Source organism: Vicia villosa, linkage group LG3 (assembly GCF_029867415.1).
Source record: "Vicia villosa cultivar HV-30 ecotype Madison, WI linkage group LG3, Vvil1.0, whole genome shotgun sequence".
Classification (NCBI taxonomy): domain Eukaryota; kingdom Viridiplantae; phylum Streptophyta; class Magnoliopsida; order Fabales; family Fabaceae; genus Vicia; species Vicia villosa.
The window spans coordinates 189,341,126-189,366,895 of record NC_081182.1 but is presented as its reverse complement, the minus strand read 5'-3'; the positions used below and the strand labels follow the sequence as shown (position 1 = coordinate 189,366,895).

General features: G+C 32.6%; 4 protein-coding genes across 4 annotated transcripts; all 4 read right to left on the bottom strand.

The window, feature by feature from the left end:
- Nucleotides 1–6,814: 6,814 nt before the first annotated feature.
- Nucleotides 6,815–7,210, bottom strand: LOC131659572 (uncharacterized mitochondrial protein AtMg00300-like). The gene has a single exon (XM_058928745.1). It carries the CDS (start codon nucleotides 7,208–7,210, stop codon nucleotides 6,815–6,817), a length of 396 nt encoding a protein of 131 aa, XP_058784728.1.
- Nucleotides 7,211–10,366: 3,156 nt separating this feature from the next.
- Nucleotides 10,367–12,144, bottom strand: LOC131659571 (ent-kaurenoic acid oxidase 1-like). The gene is made up of 5 exons (XM_058928744.1): nucleotides 11,727–12,144; nucleotides 11,406–11,435; nucleotides 10,888–10,913; nucleotides 10,586–10,704; nucleotides 10,367–10,457 (listed from the first exon to the last, which is right to left on the bottom strand). Exons 1-5 carry the CDS (start codon nucleotides 12,142–12,144, stop codon nucleotides 10,367–10,369), a joined length of 684 nt encoding a protein of 227 aa, XP_058784727.1.
- Nucleotides 12,145–13,901: 1,757 nt separating this feature from the next.
- On the bottom strand, nucleotides 13,902–15,871 carry LOC131659570 (uncharacterized). The gene is made up of 4 exons (XM_058928743.1): nucleotides 15,652–15,871; nucleotides 15,478–15,564; nucleotides 14,946–15,390; nucleotides 13,902–14,856 (listed from the first exon to the last, which is right to left on the bottom strand). Exons 1-4 carry the CDS (start codon nucleotides 15,869–15,871, stop codon nucleotides 13,902–13,904), a joined length of 1,707 nt encoding a protein of 568 aa, XP_058784726.1.
- Nucleotides 15,872–17,096: 1,225 nt separating this feature from the next.
- On the bottom strand, nucleotides 17,097–19,176 carry LOC131659569 (uncharacterized). The gene is made up of 10 exons (XM_058928742.1): nucleotides 19,077–19,176; nucleotides 18,905–18,986; nucleotides 18,694–18,839; nucleotides 18,536–18,608; nucleotides 18,303–18,450; nucleotides 18,047–18,204; nucleotides 17,839–17,959; nucleotides 17,598–17,768; nucleotides 17,455–17,511; nucleotides 17,097–17,367 (listed from the first exon to the last, which is right to left on the bottom strand). Exons 1-10 carry the CDS (start codon nucleotides 19,174–19,176, stop codon nucleotides 17,194–17,196), a joined length of 1,230 nt encoding a protein of 409 aa, XP_058784725.1. The 3' UTR covers nucleotides 17,097–17,193.
- Nucleotides 19,177–25,770: the final 6,594 nt, after the last annotated feature.

The window sequence follows — 25,770 nt, the reverse complement described above, 5'->3', positions numbered from 1 at the left end:
GAACATAGGTTCCATCAGAAGTTTGGTTGATTTGAATCCCAAGAAAATACTTGAGTTCTCCCATCATGCTCATTTCAAATTCAGCCTGCATAGACTTAGCAAACTCCTTTCCAAGTGTAGCATTAGATGTTCCAAAGATAATATCATCAACATATATTTGACAAATTAAAATATCCTTTTTAAATGTTTTACAAAAGAGAGTAGTGTCCACTTTTCCTCTAGTGAAACCATTTTCCAGAAGGAAAGAACTCAAACGTTCATACCAAGCTCTGGGAGCTTGTTTCAATCCGTATAATGATTTCTTTAATTTAAAAACATGATTTGGAGACATGGAGTCTTCAAAACCAGGAGGTTGGTGGACATAAACTTCTTCATCTATGTAACCATTTAAGAAGGCACTCTTAACATCCATCTGATAAAGAGTGATGTTGTGTTGAGTGGCAAAAGAAATTAATAGACGAATAGATTCTAACCTGGCCACTGGTGCAAAGGTTTCTGTATAATCAATCCCTTCTTGCTGACTATAACCCTGAGCAACCAGTCTGGCTTTGTTTCTTACCACTTCACCTTTCTCACTTAGCTTGTTTCTGAAAACCCACTTAGTACCGATGATGTTAAATCCTTTTGGTCTAGGAACCAAGTCCCATACATCATTCCTTGTAAACTGATTTAGTTCTTCTTGCATGGCAATTATCCAGTCTGGATCTTCTAGAGCTTGATCAACAGAAGTTGGCTCGATCAAAGAAACAAGACCTAATTGACATTCTGCATTGTTCTTAAGGAATGCCCTTGTTCTGATGGGATCATCTTTCTTTCCAAGGATCACATCTTCTGAATGAGCTGAAGCAAGTCTAGGTGATCTTCTGACTGTAGGTTCTTCAGAAATTCTCAGATTCTCTAAGGATGCAGCAACTTGATCTTCTGATCCATTGCTTCTGAGACTGCCAGCTTCTGCAGCTTTGCTTCTTGGTTCTACTGCTTCTGATATATCAATATCAAAATCTGCAAAATTCTCAAACTGCTTTGGTTTTTCAAGACCAAGCTTATCATCAAACCTGATATTGATTGATTCTTCTACAATCAATGTTTCAGTATTGTATACTCTGTAGCCTTTAGAGCGTTCAGAATATCCAAGAAGGAAACATTTTTGTGCTTGGGAATCAAACTTACCAAGATGATCTTTAGAATTCAGAATAAAACATACACATCCAAAAGGATGGAAATATGAAATGTTGGGCTTTCTGTTATTCCACAATTCATAAGGAGTCTTATTTAGAATAGGTCTGATAGAGATTCTATTCTGAATATAGCATGCAGTATTTATTGCTTCTGCCCAGAAATGCTTAGCCATATTGGTTTCATTGATCATGGTTCTGGCCGTTTCTTGTAGAGTCCTATTCTTTCGCTCTACAACTCCATTTTGCTGTGGAGTTCTAGGACAAGAGAAATCATGGGCAATACCATTTTCTTTGAAGAAATCCTCAAAGAATCTGTTCTTAAATTCGCCACCATGATCACTTCTGACCTTTATGATTTTGCACTCCTTCTCAGATTGGATCTGAGTGCAGAATTCAAAGAACACTGAATGTGACTCATCCTTGTGTTTCAAGAACTTTACCCATGTCCAGCGGCTATAATCATCAACGATGACTAATCCATATTTCTTCCCTCTGACAGATGCTGTTTTGACTGGGCCAAACAGATCAATGTGCAAGAGTTCTAACGGCCTTGAGGTAGAAACAACATTCTTAGACTTGAATGCAGGTCTGGAGAACTTGCCCTTCTGACATGCTTCACAGAGAGCATCTGATTTGTATTTCAGATTTGGGAGTCCTCTGACCAGATTTAGTTTGTTAATCTGAGAAATCTTTCTCAAACTAGCATGTCCTAATCTTCTGTGCCAGACCCATTGCTCTTCAGAAACAGACATAAGACAAGTCACCTTCTGCTTCTCAAGATCAGAAAGATCAATCTTATAAATGTTGTTCTTCCTCTTGCCTGTAAATAGGATTGAGCCATCCTTCTGACTTACAGCCTTGCAAGACAAGACTTATGGTTCCAGAGCCAATGATTTTGCCCTTCTGATCTCCTCCAAACTTGACTTCTCCACCTGGTTTAAGCACCAGGTCCTGGAATGTAGACCTTCTTCCCGTCATGTGTCGCGAGCACCCAGAGTCCAGGTACCATGACATTTTGCTTTCTGTCCTCTTTGCCGCCAAGGATATCTGCAATAGGAATAATCTTTTCCTTAGGTACCCACAATTTCTTGGGTCCTTTCTTGTTAGTTCTCCTCAAGTTCTGATTGAACTTGGGTTTAGCAAAATATTTAGCAGGAGGAACAGCATGATATTTCTTATTCTGAGTTCCATGATATTTCTTAGGTTGTGTCACATGCTTCTTGGTGTGTGTTATGTGAAAACTTTGTGCATGTGATGTGTGCTTAATATCATGGGAGTGGCCAAATTTAAATTGGTTATACAGAGGCTTGCATGATATTTTCATATCATCCACAGATTCAAGCTTGTATGGGATTTCACCCTCATAACCAATGCCAACTCTTTTGTTTCTAGACACAGCATATATCATAGAAGCTAGCTGACTTCTGCCAATACTTCTAGATAAGAACTTCCTGAAACTTAAATCATATTCTTTCAGAATATGATTCAGACTAGGAGTGGATTTTTCTGAATCAGAAGGAGATCCAACATTATTGGATAATTTTAAAACTTTTTCCTTTAATTCAGAATTTTCCAACTCAAGCTTCTTAGTTTCAAATTCAAATTGCTTTTTCAGCTTTTTGTATTTGATACTAAGATGAGCTTTTAATTCAAGAAGCTCTGTTAGACTAGAAACTAACTCTTCTCTAGATAGTTCAGAAAATACCTCTTCAGAATCTGATTCTGATGTAGATTCTGATCCATCATCTTCTGTCGCCATCAGCGCAAAGTTTGCTTGCTCTCCTTCAGAGTCTGATCCTGATTCTGATTCAGAATCATCCCATGTTGCCATAAGACCTTTCTTCTTATGAAACTTCTTCTTGGGATTCTCCTTCTGAAGTTTTGGACACTCATTCTTGTAATGTCCAGGCTCATTGTACTCATAGCAGACAGGCTTCTTCTTGTCAGATCTTCCGTCACCAGAAGATTCTCCTCGTTCAAATTTCTTTGAACTTCTGAAGCCTCTGAACTTCCTTTGCTTGCTCTTCCAGAGTTGGTCCACCCTTCTGGAGATCATGGACAGTTCATCTTCTTCTTCAGATTCTGATTCTTCAGGATCTTCTTCTCTAGCCTGAAAAGCGTTAGTGCATTTTTTAACATTAGATTTTAATGCAATAGACTTACCTTTCTTCTGAGGTTCATTAGCGTCAAGTTCAATCTCATGACTCCTCAGGGCACTGATCAGCTCTTCCAAAGAAACTTCATTCAGATTCTTTGCAATCTTGAATGCAGTCACCATTGGGCCCCATCTTCTGGGCAAACTTCTGATGATCTTCTTTACATGATCAGCCTTGGTGTAGCCTTTGTCAAGAACTCTCAATCCAGCAGTCAGAGTTTGAAATCTTGAAAACATCTTCTCAATGTCTTCATCATCCTCCATCTTGAAGGCTTCATACTTCTGGATTAGTGCAAGAGCTTTGGTCTCCTTGACTTGAGCATTTCCTTCATGAGTCATCTTCAAGGACTCATATATGTCATGGGTCGTTTCCCTGTTAGATATCTTCTCATACTCAGCATGGGAGATAGCATTCAGCAAAACAGTCCTGCATTTGTGATGATTCTTGAAATCTTTCTTTTGATCATCAGTCATTTCACTTCTCGTGAGCCTTACACCAGTAGCTTTAACAGGATGTTTGTAACCATCCAACAGAAGATCCCATAGATCAGCATCCAGACCAAGAAAGTAACTTTCCAGTTTATCTTTCCAATATTCAAAGTTTTCACCATCGAATATTGGTGGTCTAGTATAACCATTGTTACCATTGTATTGCTCAGCAGAGCCAGATGTAGATGGAGTTGGATTTGATGGATCTTCACCAGCCATCTTTCACTGAAGCGTTTTTCTCTTCCTGAATCTTTTCTAAACACGGTTAAGTGCTTGCACCTTAGAACCGGCGCTCTGATGCCAATCGAAGGATAGAAAAACACTTAGAAAGGGGGGGGGTTTGAATAAGTGTAGTCTAAAAACTTGAACGATAAAAATAGTATGCACAGTTATTTTTATCCTGGTTCGTTGTTAACTAAACTACTCCAGTCCACCCCCACGGAGTGATTTACCTCACCTGAGGATTTAATCCACTAATCGCAACAGATTACAATGGTTTTCCACTTAGTCCGCGACTAAGTCTTCCAGAGTATCCTGATCACAACCTGATCACTCCAGGAACAAATGCTTAGACACAAGCTAAGACTTTCTTAGAGTATCCTGACCACCACGTGATCACTCTAATTACAACTGCTTAGACACAAGCTAAGACTTCCTAGAGTATCCTGATCAACACTTGATCACTCTAGTTACTTACAAATTAATGTAATCAAATAAGAGTTTTACAATGCTTCTTAAAAGCTATAATCACAACAGTGATATTTCTCTTAACGTTTAAGCTTAATCTCACTAATATATTACAACAGCAATGTAGTGAGCTTTGATGAAGATGAAGTTTCTGAGCTTTTAATTGAACAGCGTTTCAGCAAGTTAATATTCACAGAATTTGGTTCAGAGTTGTTAACCTTGCTTCTCATCAGAACTTCATATTTATAGGCGTTTGAGAAGATGACCGTTGAACGCATTTAATGCTTTGCGTGTTCCGTACAACTTTGCATTTAATGTTTCACGCTTTTGTCAACTACCTCGAGCCTTGTACACGCTGTGTCTACTGACGTTGCCTTAATAGCTTCCAACGTTCCTTTTGTCAGTCAGTGTAGCCTGCCACCTGTACTTTCTTCTGATCTGATGTTTGAATATAATATTTGAATATCATCAGAGTCAAACAGCTTGGTGCATAGCATCTTCTTGTCTTCTGACCTTGAAGTGCTTCTGAGCGTGATACCATGAGAACTTCAGTGCTTCTGCTTCTGACCTCAAGTTCTTCTGATGCTTCCATAGACCCATGTTCTGATTCTGCCTTGACCATCTTCTGATGTCTTGCCAGACCATGTTCTGATGTTGCATGCTGAACCTTCTGAGACAAAGCTTCTGAGCGCTGATTTGTGCATACTCTTTATATGTATTTCCTGAAATGGAAATTGCAATGTATTAGAGTACCACATTATCTCACACAAAATTCATATCCTTGTTATCATCAAAACTAAGAATATTGATCAGAACAAATCTTGTTCTAACACTTTATTCATTAGGTAGGTTGTTGTTACAACAGCCTCAACCCATAATACCTTTTCAACCCAACACTAGCTAACGTGCACCTCACCCTTTCCAAGAAAGTTCAATTGAGTCTTTCTACCAAGCCATTTTGCTAGGGTGTATCTATAGTAGTTTTATGCTGTGCAATCCCAAACATAGCACAATAAAGTTAAATACGTCATTGCAAAACTCAAGGCCATTATATGTCCTTAACCTCTTGACCTTCCTTTTATTCTGAGTTTCCACTTGAGTTTTCCAACTTTTGAAGTTCCCAAAAGTTTCATCCATAGTTTTCTGAATGAACTAGCAATATACTCATTCGTCCGCACAAGTAAATTTAATTAATACAATATAAATTTTATTTAGATATACATATAAAATTGAAATGAGTTTTAATTATAAAATGAGTAATGATAATATAAACTCAATTGTGTAAAATAATCATACAAGAAGAAAAAAAAGCACGTGAAATGGAGAAAGGGAAAAAAAAATTGACATTTGAAAATAAGAAATTTGTGTCTAAAACAAATGTAATTGTTAATTATAATAAAATAGGTATTATACAGATAGTGGCCTGTCAGAAAAAGAGAAAATTTGACATTTAAAAATAAGAATTTTATGTCTCAAATAAAGACAATTGTTAATTAAAATAAAATAAGTATTTTGTTCATAGTGCCCTGTGAGAAAAAGAGAAATATTGACATATGTAAATAAGAATTTTGTGCCTCAAATAAAGATAATTATTAATTAAAATAAATATATATTTTGCTGATAATGATCCGTAAGAAAAAGAACAAAATTTGACATTTTAAAATAAGAATTTTGTGTCTCAAATAAAGATAATTGTTAATTAAAATAAAATAAGTATTTTGTTGATAGTGATATGTGAAAAAAAAGGGAAATTTTGACATTTAAAATAAGAATTTTATATCTTAAATAATGAATTCTTTTAATTAAAATAGAATAGATATTTTTTTAACAGTGATCTATTAGATGGAAAGTTAATTGTGTGTATGGCTATTAAGTATTATCCAATTTTATAAAATAAATTTTTAATTTTATTAAAATTTAAAAATATTTTATTTAATATTTTTAATAATAATAAATAAATAAAATTAATTAAATTTATCATAAAAATAAAATTAAATGTCAACATTGTATACTTTTATACACCAATAAATATTTAATATGATGATCATATACTATAATTAAACATTTTAATATATTTAAAATAATTAGGTAGAAAAAATAAAATAATAAATGAAAAGAGAAAGAAGAATGAGATGGTGAGTGAAAGAGTGAGAAGTGGATGAAAAAGTGAAAGTTGAAGTAAAGTGAATTAACTAGGAGATTAGGTTTTTACTATTTTAACCTTTTACAGGTGAAAAAAAATTAAAGTGAAAGGTATTATTGATAGTTTGAATGCATGTTCTATTAATTGTTAGATAGTTGATATCTAAAGCTTTCTTGAGTAATCATCAACTATGGATAGAAAATACCCTGCACCTGAGTGCGATGGGTTTCTTGCAGGTTCCCAAAGATCATCATGGATACAATCAAGAGATCCATTTGTTCTTTGTTGGTCTTTGTTGAACTTCACTCTGTATGCTTTACCAAATACACACGGTTCACAAAACTCCAGCTTTTCGAGCTTATCAACACCTAATTGATTCTGCTTGCTTAATCTGACTAGGTCTTTTTCACTGACATGTCCAAGTCTCATGTGCCATAACTGAGTCTTTTTCATGTGCTTCAATGATGCAATATCAGCGGAGCCACTTTTGACTTCAACTTCAAGGGAATACAAGCCTTGTTTCTTGATGCCTCTCAAGACTTCCTTCAACCCCTTCATGATTCTCAAGATACCAAGCTCTCTTTTGAAAATTATATCCTTTCTTTTCAAATTCGACCCCTTCACCTGTCAGCAACCTTATGGTTTCATCATGGAGCTTGTACCTCACAGATCCAATCCCTCTAATCCTGCAGGCTTTATTGTTTCCTAACAGTATTGATCCACCTTCTTGATCACATAATTCTTCAAACACATATTTGTTTGTAGTCTTGTGCCAAGTGCAACCTGAATCTATAATTCACTCCTTGCTAGAGTTTCTGCTCGAAACCACCAGGACATCAGATGATTCATAATCATCTTGAACAATGGTTGCATTGCCATTATCATTGCTATCACCATAACTCCTTGGCCTATTAGGAAGAACCTTTCTTGTATGACCTTCCTTCTTCTAGTGGTAAAACTTAATAAGCATCACCCACCATAATACTTTTTCGAACTTTACCTTCTTCTTCTCAAACTTTCCATCATTCTTTGAGAATTTTTCCTTTATTGACAAGCCTTCTCCAACTAAAGATAACTTCTGCTCCTTCCTCTCATTCAAGTCTTTAGAATACAAGTCCGGTTGAACTTATTCAAAGGTCGGGGACTCTCTTCCATACATGAGAGTATCTTTGAAATGCGAATGAAATCTTGGTAAAGCACACACCAACAACAATGCTTGATCTTCATTGTTGATTTTAACATCAATGTTTTCCAGATCAAGAATAATTTTATTAATATCCAACTGCTCAGTCTAGACTCTGTATTCACTAATCTTGAATTAATACAGAGCGTATTTCACATATAGGCGATTTACCAAAGACTTGGTCATGTACAAACCTTCAAGTTTGATCCAAACAGCTGCTACGATTTTCTCTTTCGAGACTTGCCTGAGAACTTTATCCCCAAGGCTCAGTATGATGATATTGTGGGCTTTCTTAATCATCATCGTCTTCTCCCTCCCTGTTAGGGCAACATCCATGTTTTCAAATCCCTTCAACGCTTCTAGTAGACTTTGCTGAATAAGAAAGGCACGCATCTTCAAGCGCCATAATCCGAAATCATTTTATCATGTGAATTTCTCAATCTCATACTTTGTTGAAGGCATATTGATCCACACTCACTGCACCACTTTGTTGAGAAATGAGTTCCAAGAATAAAGCAATATTGCAAGAACGAGAGAGTTTCTTGAGAAATTAATAAACCTTTGGATTCAATAAGAGAGGAGAGAGAAGAGATAACAAACATGGTTAAAAGATAATTTTCAGTCACTTTCACAAACAACGTTATTTGTTTACAAGTGAATGACCAACCACCTCTCTTTCAAAGTGAGAGAGCACAACCTATTTATAGACTACTAGTGTATGTATCTAATGTATGAAGAGTAAACCATTACATGACATACATAACTATTTCATACATGCTGAATACTACAATATATAGCTTCTTACCCCTCAGCATGAGCTAGCTCTAAATTTCATAACCAACCCTAAAAGCCTCTTACAACCCTTAATTACCAGGAGTTGTCATGTATTGTACATTTAGCAAGTACAAAAGTCAAGTGATTACTAAAATCAATCAAGACTCGACAGAACTTCATCTAAAATAAAATGATCAATCAAGACTCGCAAGTTTAATCAATATTAGTTGTTGTCTAATTAATATTATGTGTAACACAATTAAATTTTAATTTTAATTATGCATTGGAAGGCCAATTTACACGCTTTTGTCAAGGTAAATGATTCATTTGCTCGCTTTCCATTTTCCAACGTGAAATGCATGCATTATTGCACAGAGAAAATCGTAAAGTCACTTTGGTTACCAATGCAAACAATTCAAACCATCTAATATAAGTATCAACCATATGGAGTGTATATCCAACAACAAAATTCAGGATATCAGTAGAGCAAAAGCTACCATACTTTTCTTGTTTATTTTTCAATTTTATATTATTGTATGTGGTTTTCTTCATCGTCTGCTTCCATTTTGCCATCATCACCTTCTTCTGCTTCGCTATTTTAACTTACTTTGATTCTTCATCTAAGTTTTCATGGTTCATTTCCTTTTCTGTTGTTGTTGTTGTAATTTTTGGTGTTGGTGTATGTTAGTGTTATTCATGATTTTCGGTTGTTATTTACATCTGAGTAGCAACAGAAAAGTATTAAACTGATTTCCCGAATATGAATTTATTTTATTGGATAAACTGAGTTTCAAATCTTTTCCAATTTTGTTGTAGTTTTCTTCGTTGATGCTATAAACTGATATTCCTGACATCTGAAGTTATGTTATTTTGGAAACCGAGTTTCAAATGTTTTCAACTTTAACTATAACATATATATTTTTGAAATAACTTCTTTTATGGCGTCCTTTTTTAGTTTATGGTATAAAACCATATTTTCCATTTAAAATTTTGGGTTAAATATGTTTTTGGACGTCCCTATAAATATCTCAAGTTTTGACTTTTAGTCCCTATAAAAAAGTCATGTTTTAGTCCTTATAAAATTGGTTTTGCATGAAGTTTTGACTTTTAGCTATATATTCTTATAACATACACTTTTTTATACATTGGAATCAAAACTGCCTATGTGATCCTCGATATTTAAAATAAAAAAATGTGCAATCAAATTGATGAAAATATAAAGTGTTTGACTTTCTTCTTTCCAACAAGTCATGTAAAGTCTTATTTAAAATAAGTCTTATATTGGTTCTATTTTCAATGTTACATGTAGTGTTTACTGCTTCTTCTTCAATCCAAAAGTGTTTTTCAATATTTCTCTCATATATCATGATTCTTGTTATATCTTAAAGAAACTTGTTTTTACTTTCTACAACTTAATTTTGTTGTAGAACTTTTAGATGAGAAAAAATATGAGATATTTCATTTTCTTCACAAAAAATTTTAAAAGATTTATTTTTAAATTTACTACCATGATCACTTTTTATTGTATTAAATGGTAAAATATTTCTCATTTTGCACTTGTTTGCATAAGCTAATAATAAGCTAGAGAATATTGAATGTAATTTGTCCATATACTATAATCATGACTAATCGAAATCTTTTGAAAGTAATGGAATTCATAAAGAAGCATCTTGTCTTGTGATCATTTTGAAATCTGTATTTTGCTCAAAACTCATTTCTTTATCTACAACTTTACATGATTTTTCCATAATTTTTCTTCACAATTGGATGAGTTTGACTTCGACCCTATCAATAGGAGCAGAATGTGAAAGATAAAATATATTTGCATTATGATTAATGAGCTCCCACCTGCATTCAATATGTAAAAGATATCATTAAATAATTAAAATATAAAGTGACATCTAATTTATTTTACCTTGATATAAAACTTTAAAAGAAAAACATATTATATATCAAACACTATGATGAAACATTACTTGTATCCAATGGATAAATGATGAAGCAGAAGTGCTAGTTGAATTCTTGCTAGCATGTTTCCAGGGCATAGTCTTTGTCCAGCACAAAAAACTTGATATGTTCCAGGTTTTGCCAACTCCTAAGAATTTATAAATAAAATTGATAATTATAATATAAATTAATCAATAAAAAAATTAACTAATATGAAAAACCAAAATTAAAAAATAGTCAGCAAATGTATATTCCATCCACCAGGGTTGAAATACATGGGATCCCTAAAATTCTCTGGATCTGTGTGAATATAGCAAAGCATCGAAATTACTTTCCATCTCTTTGGTATCTGATAACCTACAAAATAAAAATTATGTTTTGTATCAATAAATATTAATGGTAAGTTTAATTAGATTATTATACAATAAAAAAGAAACCAATCAATACTACTTTAAAAATAAAAAATGAATAATATTTTTTTTCACAAATGTGACAATTATTTGAGAGCACATAAACTACAATTTTATATTTAAAACTAGACATTAATTCGTACAACCTCTAGTCAGTAATAAAACAAATTTATTTTTTTTGGTACATTTGATAATTAATATATTGATATATGAACTAGATAATATAATTATCAAATATTAAAAAAAATCAAATTTATTTATAATAGTAATCAAAGGACTGTAGTAATTTTATTCATTTTACTCTTCCAATGAGAAATTTTGTTTAAGTAAAAATATTATTTTACATTAAAAAATAGTGTAATGTATACGTTTTGGACAAGTGACAATAAAATACAAACAGATGAATAACTTTCACAAGAACTAGTCTACAACCTCATACCTTTATAATCAACTTCATTTACAACATTTTCTGTATATAATTATTAATTAATAGATAAAACCATTAACAAATATTTTTAACTATATAAATATATATATTTGCATAACTAGTGAAAAACCTTGTTTGTATATTTTAAATTTGAAAAATCTTTAGCTGTAATAAAATCTCCTTAATTTCCCTTTGTGAAAGCCATATTTTTTCCTACAATTGCAAACAAAAACAAAAATAAAATTAATAAATATAGTGACAAAAAATTAAGAGATTCATCTTAACTTAAACTAAGCATGCATAAAAATTAACAAGTCTTTTATATAAAAAAACTATCCCATAGCAATTTTAGCACATTTGGATACTTGGCAAGAAAGTAAATAGCCCACATGGACACAAGAGAAATAGAGATATATCCACCTAATACAAAATAAACAATGTTGTCTACAACTTCTTTGTCACTCAATTTGTTACCTTCATCGTCTTCAATTTGCATTAACCCATCCATCAAATCAAGTGCATCTACCTTATTTCCATTTTTTAATTTTCTCTTATTTAACTCCATCGAAAAAATGTCCTCAAGCTTTCTTCTACATCGAAGAGCATGGTGATATGCAAAACCAAAAATATTAATTGGATAAGCTCTCACACCTGGAAGGACGCCTTGATAGAGCTTATCCAAAGAGTTAAGAAAAAGGACTGGCTCCTTACCTAAGAAAAGTTTTCCAATGTTTTCAAATGACATCTGCATTTAATATTTCATAATTTATCTTCTTAAAAGCTTTTTGAGAAATTTCACATAAACTAGTAAAGGACCCGTGCGTTCGCACGGGTCACGCAAATTCAATATAGATAATAATAAAATATATAATAATATAAAATGCATATAAAAATTAGTTTCATTTAATATGAAATTCATATAATTAGGTAGTTAGATACCATTGTGTCCGCACGCGTACGTTATTGTTTAAAATATACCATTAGTATTCATTACCCCTGCGTTCGCATGGGTCGCGTAATAATATATCTAACCAATAATAATATTATTATGTAAATTGTTTTAAAATGTACCACATATAAATTCATTAATTATTATATTGTGTATGAAAATCCATTCTGATATTTAAATAATGATGTATAAAAAAAAATATATGTATTTGTTTAGAAATCAATTTATTTTAGGATAATAAATTTTAGCTTGTCAAAAATATACAACAAAAAATATATCAAAAAAGGGAATATATTATATTTTTTTGGCGAAAAATATAGAAGACAAAAAAAGCAATGTTTATAATTTAATCTTATAGATAATGTTAATTAATAATATAAATTAAAGCATATTATATAGTTTTCTTATGGTCAAATATGAATGAAGATAATTAATATTAAATTAAGTAGTAAAGGAATTGTAAAAAATAAATTCAGTTAATGTAATTAAAAATATATCGAATTCAATTTTGAAAAAAATCAAGTGAAGACCCAATTTAAATAATTCAATGTATTAAATTTTATCAAAATTAACATAATGATGTGTATATTGATAAAACGATATTAATTATTCCTTTGAAGAGATTAATATAATTATTATGTGGTCATCTAAAAAGCCAGTATACCAGTTTCCCACATTTTTGCATGTTTCCCTACTAAGTAATGATAATGTATGTCAAGATGTGTACTTTGGAAAAAGAAGACTAAGAGGTTGAAACGTTTCAGTATATAAGTGGATGAGAGGAACTTGAAATTAGGTTTTAATCTCAAAAGCGAAATCTACTCCATCGGTTGAACGAAAATGGGTACCTTCTCACAGGTTAAGAAAGCATGCAGGTTGTGGATTCTTTTCTTCTAAATGCAATATACTGCTTGATTTCATCAACATCTTGCCTCTCAATGGGATTTCCATTTTCACTCATGACGATTGCAGCGGTTATTCGATCATAGCCTTTGTTGATGTATTTAAACAAATATTTTATGGATGTACTTTGATTGCACCATTCCATATTAATATGAGTTTTAAACTTCAACAACAATTTTGAATTGTAGGGAACAACAAATCTATTGTCAACCTCTATACCATTCCTAATGGCAGTGTGACCGTTGTCCCTTCTTTTGTAAACCGGATAACCATCTTCATCGACGACTGTATCTTTGCGGAAGTCCTTAGGAAAGTATTTGGAACATTTACCTTCCTTCATGCATTGCGAATTCCGATTTGCGTTTCCGCATGGTCCGTGAATCATGTGGCTTTTGACCAAATTATATAACTCACCGTCTGTATCCTTGTTAGGAATTTCAGCGGATATGATCCGGTCAATATCAGCAGGTGTTGGATATTTGCTGGAGGGATGAAGGAATATCAAAATGTGAGCGTGAGGCAGACCTCTTTTCTGAAACTCGATGGTGTACATATCTACAACAAAATATAATGTATGAATAATGATATTTCAGAATCACAATAATATATATCAACGCTTTAAATGAAACAGTACTTACACGCAAGAACTTTGCCCATCATACTTTTTTTGTCAAATCTGACAGTAGCTCATCGAATTTCATCTTAAATATTCTTGTAATGAGGTCCGGACGATCTGATGGTTTAAGATTATTAGAAGCAAGTACACGTTGCAATTCTGGCCAGTTGGGATTGCACGTAAACGTTATAAATAGATCAGGAAATCCAACATAACTACGAATTGCCATTCCATCAAAGTAGAGTTGATCCATGTATCTGCGACTACCAACGTACGATGAAGGAAGGACAACCCTTTTACCTGTGTTTGCACCATCGGTCTGACCATTGCTTCTGGCATCTGTTAGATAGCTATACTTTCCAACTCGAAGTTTAGACTGATTTTTTCTTAACCATCGAAGTCTCTCAGATTCCATCATTGTAAAACCATCAACCAAAAACTGTTGAAATAGCCTTCTTGATCTGAGAATTGTTTGGGCCTCATTCTTTCTGTCTTGAATACAAAATGCAAACCACTCTCTAATTGTAAGCCTATTTATTTTAGTTGCCTGCTCCCACTGAACATCCTCAGTGTCTACTACTACATCCGATGAATCTGAATTAGGTCTATTATGTGAATCTTTATTTCGATGTCTAATGTTAGGCCTGTAACCATCTTCGCCATAAGGGAAAAGCAATGGATATTGAAATCCCAAATATGATGTATGATATTCATCTATTCTTTGAAGTTGTCCAGATTGTTTGTGCATTATTATGTCCCTCTTCTCAGCAGTGTTGACGTCACCAACAATTAGAGCAGCAACTTCTGAAACAGTTGGTTGATTGTAGATTCTTCCATCGGTTCTTCGCTCAGAAATAAGACGAAGCTTTAGGTCAGAAACATTGTCTTCAGAAAGAATATCCCTTGCCATCTTAAAACTTTGTGCATGAACATTGTGTTGATATAACATAGAAGAGAGTTTTTTCACTATGTTAACATCTATTCCGTCTTTTGTTCTGCAAATTATAACAACAAAACATGGAATGTCACTCATATGTCATACAACATATAATATTATTATACATGAATTAGTAAAGAAACATACTTGAATCCTTTTACTCTATGATGTATCTCATGTTCTGTATCAAATATATATAGCTGTGCAAATCGGGGATTTTGTCCTGGTAATGGTAACATGCTACCTATACGATGACATGATTGTCCTTGAATTCTATAATTCGGAGGACTTCTACCATTGTTAAAGCGGTTGTCCATTTTAGCACCCGGAGAAGTAAATGCAAACATCATATTGAAAAGGCGTATTTGCTGTTGAATTTTTTTTGATTCAGGGCTTGTTTGATCAAACAACAATTTTTGCAAAATTTCCGGAGGTTCTCTCAATAGAGGAATTTGAACTTTACCATCTCCGCAACACATTGTGAACTTGGGATTTAGAGATTGTCGATATTTGTTCTTCCTTTCTAAATACCACATTTTTGCACAACATTTTGGACATTCAAACACTGGATCGCCTATGTCGTAACAATCTCCTAAATAAATGCGTATCTAAGTTAACAACTAAAATGATGATTGACAATAAAACTTAACTCAAAATAATTACATTAATGTTACAAAACCTGTTGCTAGGGCATTGACAGATACAATATCAGTGTCCATATCATCTTCATCTTCTTCCATAACCATACTGTGATCTGAGCTCCAACCTTTGTAATACAACACATGCAAAGTTTATTAGAAATATGTAAAGCTTTACATTCATAAGAATGTACATTACCACAAATAAATCATACTCTCTGAAGAATCATCGTGCATATTATCCTCTTCACTGTCATCTTCAAAAAGTTCATTAATTTGAGGAGTTGGTTCTGTTGAATTTTTTGAAGAAGTAGAACCAAAATCACCAACAACGTTATCAAACCTCCTCTTTAAATTCGTCCCTATATTATTAATGTTCCTGCAAGTAACGACTCTTGATCGTTTTTTATTTGAAGAAGTTGAAAGACCGTTCATCACTGAGGAGGCATGAGTTTTGTGCAAGCTTGTTAAAACCGATTTGCTTGAACTTGGAATGTTTGGAGAGATAGTAGAAAGTGGTATTCTGGTTTAAGGAGTATCGTGTCTACTAATAGAGGCAGTTTTTCCTACGTTCTCTTTCTGCACTCCATTCATCTTCTTTGCTCTCTTGAACTCGAGCTGACGTTTACGATGAAGTCTTGCTTCTGCTGATCTTTTTTTGTTCAACACATTGCTAAACCATTTATCTTCAAGCGCTTTTTGTTTCTGTTCATCCATATTTTTGGTATTTTGATATCTTTAGACAGTATTTGAAACAAATACTTATGATGAATAAAAAGACATGATACACGTATGCTTAAGAGTTCTGCGTATGAAATAATTATAGTAGGAATAGGAGCTGGTTTTCGCAGTCATGTTTCTTCTAAAACATCCTTTCATATGAACGCTTAACAAAGTTAATAATTAATCTTTCTCCTCCACACTTCTATTTATGTAATGGTAATGATTATTATTGCTGGTATTACACGTTAAGTGCTGTTAAAATCTCAAAGCATGATAAAAAGCAATTATGATTGTCTAAAACTTGAAAGAAAGAAAACTCGTGACCAATCGAAAGCATGCAACTTTTGAATTGGGTGAATAAATGTATTTATTAAAAATGAGATGTTTTTAAAAAAACAGATCATAAATAATGGTATAGCAAAGTTATAATGCTTTCTGATAAAAAAAAATTGTTGAAATTATCAGTATGAGCCATTATTTAGAAAAATAAATATGTTCAGTGAATATCAGCATCAGAGCTGCGGCATCTATTTGAAATCATATATTTGAATATAGTTGGAATATGAAATAATATAATTATGAATAGCTATGTGACAATACAGTTTTTGTTGAAATCGCATATTATAATATGTACAGTAGTGTGACAATGTATGTTGTATTAAGCATATAGATCAACCATAAGTTCAAATGTTTCAACTGATTTATTCAAATAAAATCTGGATATGTAATTAAATACAACATGTTTAAAATACTATTAATTTTAACTTGTCAAAAAATGATAAACATTTTTAATCATACAACACAATTAAACACAATAAAACAGTAGTAACAAAAACACAGCATAAGCATTTGACTAAAACATACTTCACTAATTTAAATTTGCAGTTAAATACCATGTGACAGTACAAATAAGCAGTGCTTGTCCAAAAGCCATAACAACAAATACAACCCAATTAAGTTAAAAAGTCAAAAAAATACAGCATCCAATATTAAACAAAATATAAGTCCCAGCAAATAGTAAGTCTATCAAGTCTTCAAGCATTTGGTTCAATCTTCACTTTTTTGGGTGGTTTGGTTCCTGAGTATTGAGTAAGCCCTAAAACATGACAATCCGAATCTTCGGCATCAACGGCATGAGAGACGCTCTTTGAAGGGGTATTGGCCAAACTCTTGTCTGGATCATTTTCTCCAAATGCAGATAACGACTCCTTCAAATGTAATAAACGTCTTTAGTAAACATGGAGAAAAAAATAGTTGATCTCTCGGTGAACATCAAAAAATAAGAAATAACATACCATGGAAGTTTCAACGTGATCAGCAACAGCATTTTGCGTGACAGGAATACTATGAGCCTGGGTTTTAAATTTTAAGAAATTAGTAATACAGTTGGAATTCATTAATTTAAGTTATTCATGCAGTTTTTACTATATTGTCAAACCTCATTAGCAATATAATCCTTTTCAATTTGGTTGACAAATTCTTCATCATACGACAACTTCCAAACAGATGCTTGCCCAAAGGTTGGCTGTACCTTAGCTCTCAAAGCCATTTTCTTTTCCAGTAAGATGTCAAGCTCATCAGGATAAACCATGGGATCATCTTCACCATTCTAAAATTGAAATTACATGTTAGATAGATATAATTTTTCTTAATAATGAGCGAATATAATAACAACCTACCTCCAACATTGATTTATGCATGCTATCAGCAGATTGTCCTATTATATGCTCACAGTCGGCATCCCAAAAGACAAATCGGAACTTTGATTCACCGTCACAAACGTATATATCAACTTTGTACCTGTTAGATAATACAGTTGATTAAAATGAGTGATCATAACCATAAAGCATTAAAATGTTACAAATACATAATATTATAACAAAAAACCTTGGTATGGGTTTGTTAACATTTTCGCCACAGACACACTTGTATGGATTGTTCAAATCAGTAGCCTTGACAGAGCACTTTGTACAACCATAGTAGAACCAACCATGCTTGGATACATAAAATTTAACAGTAGTTCCAATGGTCACACATAACATGTCCTAAGTAAAAAAAATAATTAGAATTCCATATAGATAACTGCAAAATCACTTGATCTGAGATTTAGCAAATGATGAAAAACACTTGTTTTGAGATATACTTGTTTGATTTTGGTTAATTCACTCAAAGGAATGCACTTTGCCTTATGAACAAATTTTTCAAGTGTTGTAAACTGAGATCCACCGGACCAAAGAGACATAGATTTGGCAGATTGGGAAGGCTTTTGATTTTGCTCATTTGCAGGCAGCCTAAAATATTAAAATAAAAAGCGTGTCATAAACTGGTAACAACAACAGTAATTAATAGAAATTGAAAACTGCAAAAAGTTAATACTTTGATAAAAACTCGGAAATCTCAGGGATGTCTTCATTGATCAGCAGCTTAGAACCACTCCATGCATTGGATACTAATTGCAGGACAATCAAATAACAGTTTAAAACATTGTTAAAAAAATGAGATAGGGGAAAGAAAAGAAGAAAAAACAAACAAACCCTGGGATTCCTTTATCATTGCATGGGTTAGTATGACGACAATAGCACCGCTATTATTTGGGTCATTGTAGTAATCCAAAAACTTAGATCCATAGCTCTCCCATAATGTGCAGCTAACAATGTTACCACTAAGATTTAAAAAAAAGCTAGTTAATAAAATCATACATCGAAACATTCATATCTGAAGGAGTATTTACTGAAGAAAATATACCTCAAATCTTTCAGACTGAAGGCAACAAATGTCTTCTTCCCGGGCGTGTTTGATTGCGTATTGTTGATCTCATGCACAACACCTATAATATTTGCAAAGATTTATAATATATCAAAAGTGTTAAAAGTAGATAGATTCCTATAAAAAAAGTGAGGTTAATACATTTGTCTACCTTCAAGTCTGTTTAGTTGACAATTGCCTCCATTAATTTCATAAAAGTCTTTGAAATAATACTTTCGAGGAGGAATATTTTGAACATCCATGTGTTTCATGGTCGTACCACCAAGGAAGACAAATTTTTTAGAATGGTCACAAAGCTTCCACTGAAAATCGTTATCAAATACAGTGCCGTTGTTTATTATGCAAGTCATATTTTCTTGAATTCTTGGTTTCCACTTATGTGTGTGATCAGCACGAATCAAAACTTGAATTCGATCACCCTACGAACAACGGTAGAAAATGGTTAACACACAATAACATATTTTTAATGTATACAAAACAAAAGATACAAAAATACTGAAACAAATTTACCGCAGCATCCATGATAACCATCTCCAGATGTTCAGCACCCTTACTGTTAACGACGCTCCATAAATCAATAATACGAACAGCCAGTCTCCACGTCTCCTTCTTGTCGGTAATGTCTTTGATGGAGTCAAATTTTCGACTCATGTTCTGGAAAAAAATGAAAAACAGCAAACTTAATATAAGATTCGTGTAACATGGAGAGGGAAGCACATTAACTCGTGAGAAAAAAAACCTAAAAATCGTGAGGCTGAAAGAATGGGAGATGAGCAAGATGTAATGGGTTGTACTTTAGGGTTTGCAAGCTGATAACAAAATCCATCATATATAGAGATGATTGACATAAGGTTATAGGGTTTTTCAGAAACCAAAGTTAAAAAGCGTGCAACAGGTTTCCCTGTGCTCAAGAAAGTTTTCCACAATTCCAATAAAAATCTGTCAAGACATTATTAATTATGTAAGAAAATGGACAATTGAAAACTTATGAAATGATGAAAAAAATCTACTCATTAATAAAAGTATTATAGGAGATACAATTACCGCTACGTCCCCGAAAATCACCTTCAAATTGGTGAATATAGGTATATTGAAAGAATTTCATATGTCATGTACTTTATTATATTAAAAGTAGATATTACATGGAATGCATGATTGAGATAAGATTATAACTATATAATTCTCTCAAATCCTATTAATGTCTGAAAATACCCTTATCCAAAAGATAACTTCCAAATGCACCCGTCCCATGTAGCTCATGTAATTCCACTCAAAAAATGACTAACTATTACCAGTGGAAAAACTGCATGTGTGTCCATATGAAATTATAAATCTTAAAATATTTATGTGCATTATTGTAGGAAATTCTAGAGTAAAATATGCAGGAAATTCTAATGTTCGGAAGTTAACTTTCAGACGCACTTGTTCTATTTTGAACTTCTGGTACAAGTACTTGCAAAATATATGGCAAGTATATATTAAAGAAATGTTAAATATTATCAAAATTGCGAAATTTGTTGCAAAAAATGTTATGATACATTCAGAAGATAACTTCACACGTGACGAAGCAACATTTTTAAATTTTCATAATATTTTAAAAAATTATATTGAGCAATCTTGCAATAGTAATGCTCCTCCCAAATATTGGTGAGAATATGTCAAATTGAATGACAAAGATCTATAATATAAATCTACTATAATAAATAGAAGTTTGATACATATCAAACCTCCTTCCATACCTCTTTTGATATCTAATTAGAAAGATTTTTTCATGGGCTAATATAGCATAATCATTATTAGTTGTTGTCTAATTAATATTATGTGTAACACAATTAAATTTTAATTTTAATTATGCATTGGAAGGACAATTTACACGCTTTTGTCAAGGTAAATGATTCATTTTCTCCCTTTCCATTTTCCAACGTGAAATGCATGCATTCTTGCACAGAGGAAATCGTAAAGTCACTTTGGTTACCTCTGTAAACAATTCAAACCATCTAATATAAGTATCAACCATATTGAGTGTATATCCAACAAAATTTAGGATATCAGTAGAGCAAAAGCTACCATACTTTTCCTGTTTATTTTTCAATTTTTTTATTGTTGTATGTGGTTTTCTTCATCGTGTGCTTCCATTTTGCCATCATCATCATCTTCTTCTTCTTCTGCTTCTTTTTTTTAACTTACTTTGATTCTTCATCTAAGTTTTCATAGTTCATTTCCTTTTATGTTGTTGTTGTTAATGTTTTTGATGTTGGTGTATGTTAGTGTTATTCATGATTTTTGGTTGTTATATACATTTGAGTAGCAACAAAGAGTATGAAACTGATTTTCCGAATATGAATTTATGTTATTTGATAAACTGAGTTTCAAATCTTTTCCAATTTTTTTTTAGCTTTCTTCGTTGATGCTATAAGCCCAGATTCCCAACATCTGAAGTTATGTTATTTTAGAAATAGAGTTTCAAAGGTTTTCTATTTTAATTATATATATATATATATATATATATATATATATATATATATATATATATTTGAAATAACTTCTTTTATGGTGTCCTTTTTTTAGTTTATGGTATAAACCTAGATTTTCCATTTAAAATCTTGGGTTAAATATGTTTTTGATCCCTATAAATATCTCAAGTTTTGACTTTTAGTCTCTATAAAAAAATGTCATGTTGTAGTCCTTATAAAATTGGTTTTGCATGAATTTTTGACTTTTAGCTATATATTCTTATAACATACATTTTTTTGTAAAATGAAATCAAAATGCCTGCTTGGTCCTCGATATTTAAAATAAAAAATGCGAGTCAAATTGATGAAAATATAAAGTGTTTGACTTACTTCTTTCCAGCAGGTCATATAAAGTCTTATTTAAAATAAGTTTTATATTGGTTTTATTTGTTAAGAATACTGAATACAGAGAGATAGAAGAGACTGATAGTATATTGTTTCTCTTAGAAATGATTGATGTTCTTACATTTCATATACCAAGGAGTGATATATATAGTGTTATGATATTGGCTACTACTATACATGTTATTGTTAAAGGTTTGAAAAATTGTGTATACACTATTCATTAGTATTTCAAAATAGTAGTAATAATAATTACTTATTATTATAGCACTCCCCCTTTTTGAAATATTTGTCGCAGTGCTCCGTTGAAGTCTTGTTGAGATGAATCCTATGGAAACATAAATCGCCTTGTTAAAAACCTTATTAGGAAAAACTCATTGGGATAAAAACCTTAATAAGGGAAAAAGAGTACAACATTATGCTCCCCCTCAACAGAACACATATAGCTCTTCTTTAAAGATCTCGAAGGTGACGCATTCCAATATTTTGTACATGTTTCTTGAAAATTGATGTAAGAAGTGCCTTTGTAAAGAGATCTGCCACGTTATCACTTGAATGAATATACTTAATATCAACCTCTTTGTTTCTTTCAAGTTCTTGTGTGAATGAGAAAAACTTCGGAGGGATATGCTTGGTTCTGTCACTTTTTATGTAACCTTCTTTCATCTGGGTAACACATGCCGCATTGTCTTCATACAAAATTGTTGGATTATTATCAATTGGTAACCCAAACGCTCCCTGGATATGTCGAGTTACCGATCATAATCATCTACACTCTTTGCTTGCTTCATGAAGGGCAATTAATTATGCATGATTTGAAGAAGTTGCTACAAGTGTTTGCTTTTGCGATCTCCATGATATTGCAATGTTACCATATGTTAATATATATCCAGTTTGTGATTTAGCATTATGTGGATCTGACAAATATCCTGCATCTGCATAACCAAGCAAAACTGGTTTTGTATTGTTAGAATAAAATAAACCAAGATCAGATGTACCTCGAAGATATTGAAATATATGTTTTATTCCTTTCCAATTTCTTTTTGTAGGGTATGAACTGAGTCTTGCTAGTAAATTCACTGCAAAAGCTATATCGGGTCTTGTATAGTTAGCAAGGTACATGAGTGCTCCAATGGCATTAAGGTATGACACTTCTGAGCCAAGATCTTCTTCATTACTTTTCTTAGGCCTAAAGGGATCTTTTTCAATATTAAGTGTTCTACCCATCATTGGACTACTCAAAGGATTTGCCTTGTCCATATTGAACGTTTTTAATACCCTTTCTGTATAATTTGATTGATGTACCAATATACCATTTTTAGTATACTCAATCTGTAAACCAAGGCAGAATCTAGTTTTTCCCAGATCTTTCATTTAAAATTCTTTTTTTAAATAATTTCTCGCTTCTCTAATTTCTTTATTAGTCCCAATGATATTTAAATCATCAATATAAACAACAATTATTACAAATCCGGATATTGTTTTTCTTATAAAAACTAAGGACAAATAGGATTATTCTCATAGCCTTCTTTAAGTAAATATTCACTTAGTCTATTGTACCACATGCGCCCTGATTGTTTTAACCCATACAATGACCTCTGCAACTTAATTGCATACATTTCTCTAGGTTTTGATGTCTCAGGCATTTTAAATCCTTCTGGGATTTTCATGTATAAATCAGTATCAAGTGATCCATATAAATAAGCAGTAACAACATCCATAAGATACATATCAAGATTTTTAAATACAGATAAACCAATTAAATAACAAAAGGTAATAGCATCCATAACAGGAGAATATGTTACCTCATAATCAATTCCCGGTAGTTGGTAAAAACCTTGTGCAATGAGACGAGCTTTGTATTTGACAATCTCATTTTTCTCATTTCGTTTTCTTACAAAAACCCATTTATACCCGACCGATTTCACATCTTTTGGTATAGCCATAATAGGGCCAAATACTTTTCGATTTTTAAGAGAATTTAACTCAGTATCTATTGCTTCCTTCCAATTTTTCCAGTCATGTCTATTTTGACATTCACTCATACTTCTTGGCTCTGGATCATCATTTCCATTTATAATTTCACATGCAACGGAGAATGAAAGTACTTCATCTATATCCATACCTTTTCGGTTCCACAAAATTCCTGTATCATCATAATTAATTGAAAGCTCAAGATCATTCTTATTTTTAGTTTCATCATCAATGATCACATTTTCATCATCTTGTGCTTCTTCGAGAGCACGCTTTTCAATTATGGATTTATCATTATCTAGTGTCTTTTCAAGATCACTTTCAATCAAATTCACCTTTTCTATTCCCTTTCTTTTTCGGGGATTTTTGTCTTTGGATCCCATAGGCCGACCACGTTTCAAGTGTGCCTTAGATGTACTTGCTACATTATTTTGATTTGAAACCTCAATTTTAGCAGAAACATTTATAGCTAGTACATGTGACTTTGTTACTCTTTTTAAATCAATAAATGAATCTGGCAATTAATTTGCTAAATCTTGTAAGTGGACTATTTTCTTTACATTTTCTTCCCATGATCTGTTGTGTGAGTCCAAATGTAATAAATGAGGTACATACCATATTATGTCATTTTCTAGTTTGTTATCCTCTCCTCCTAAAGTTGGAAATATTGTTTCGTCAAAATGACAATCAGCAAATCTTGCCTGAAAAACATCACCTGTTAAAGGTTCAAGATATCTAATACTAGATGGTGATTCATACCCCACATATATACCTAACCTTCTTTGAGGTCCCATCTTTGTTCTTTGTGGTGGTGATATTAGGACATATACTGCACAGCCAAATATCTTTAAATGAGAAATATTTGGTTCCTTACTAATTGCAAGTTGAGAAGGGGTATGTTTATGATCAACCCTTGGCCTTAGACGGATAAGTGTTGCAGCATGTAAAATTGCATGACCCCAAACAGTAGATGGTAGTTTAGTTCTCATTATTAATGGTCTAGCAATATATTGAAGACGTTTGATTAATGACTCAGCTAAACCATTTTGGGTATGTACATGAGGAACATGATGTTCAACAATAATACCAATTGACATGCAATAATTATTTAATGATTCAGATGTAAATTCACCAGCATTGTCAAGTCTAATTTTCTTTATAGTATAATCAGGAAATTGAGCTCTAAGTTTAATTATTTGTGCAAGAAATTTTGCAAATGCCATATCACGACTTGACAATAAGCATACATATGACCATCTACTAGATGCATCAATTAATACCATAAAATACCCGAATGGTCCTGACGGTGGATGGATAGGTCCACGTTGTCATACCCCAATTTTTGACCTAAGATACCACCTCATATCATAGCATATGCATCATTTGCATCTCTAACAAATTGCATAGCCTGTGTTTGTTACTTGTGACTCAGCAGGTTTTAAACAAGAAATCACTCATCAGTACAAGCAACAATCAATTAGGGTTTTGTTCCCCCTTCATCTCAAATGAATCATCTTCATCAACAATCAACATTTGGTCCCCAGAGATTCATTTCAACAAGCTCAAAGGCACTGAATCAACCAAATTAGGGTTTTGACTGAAGATAGCATACTCCTGACTTCTGCTCAGGATTTGACCTAATGACTTGGGACATGACCTCAAGACCCCAAGTACATCATTTTGGCCTAATCTATTGACTCAAGACATCTCCTACACAAGGATTGATCAACAGTGAAATTTCAAATCATCAGATTAGGGTTTTTTGAACTATCAAGGACTGAAATCAGGGATCACATGTGGGAAACCCTAAAAATCCCCAGGAAGTCAATCAAAGGTTTCAATCATCTTCAAATAATCCCTATGACAACATCCAATGGAAATTACATCTCAATTCAAGATCCACAGTCATCAATCTCATCAGGTCGACAATTAGGGTTTTTGACCTAATTCACTGAACAACTGACTTTTTAATCAGAACATGGTGCCATAAATTAAAACATGGCTCAAGGTCCTCCA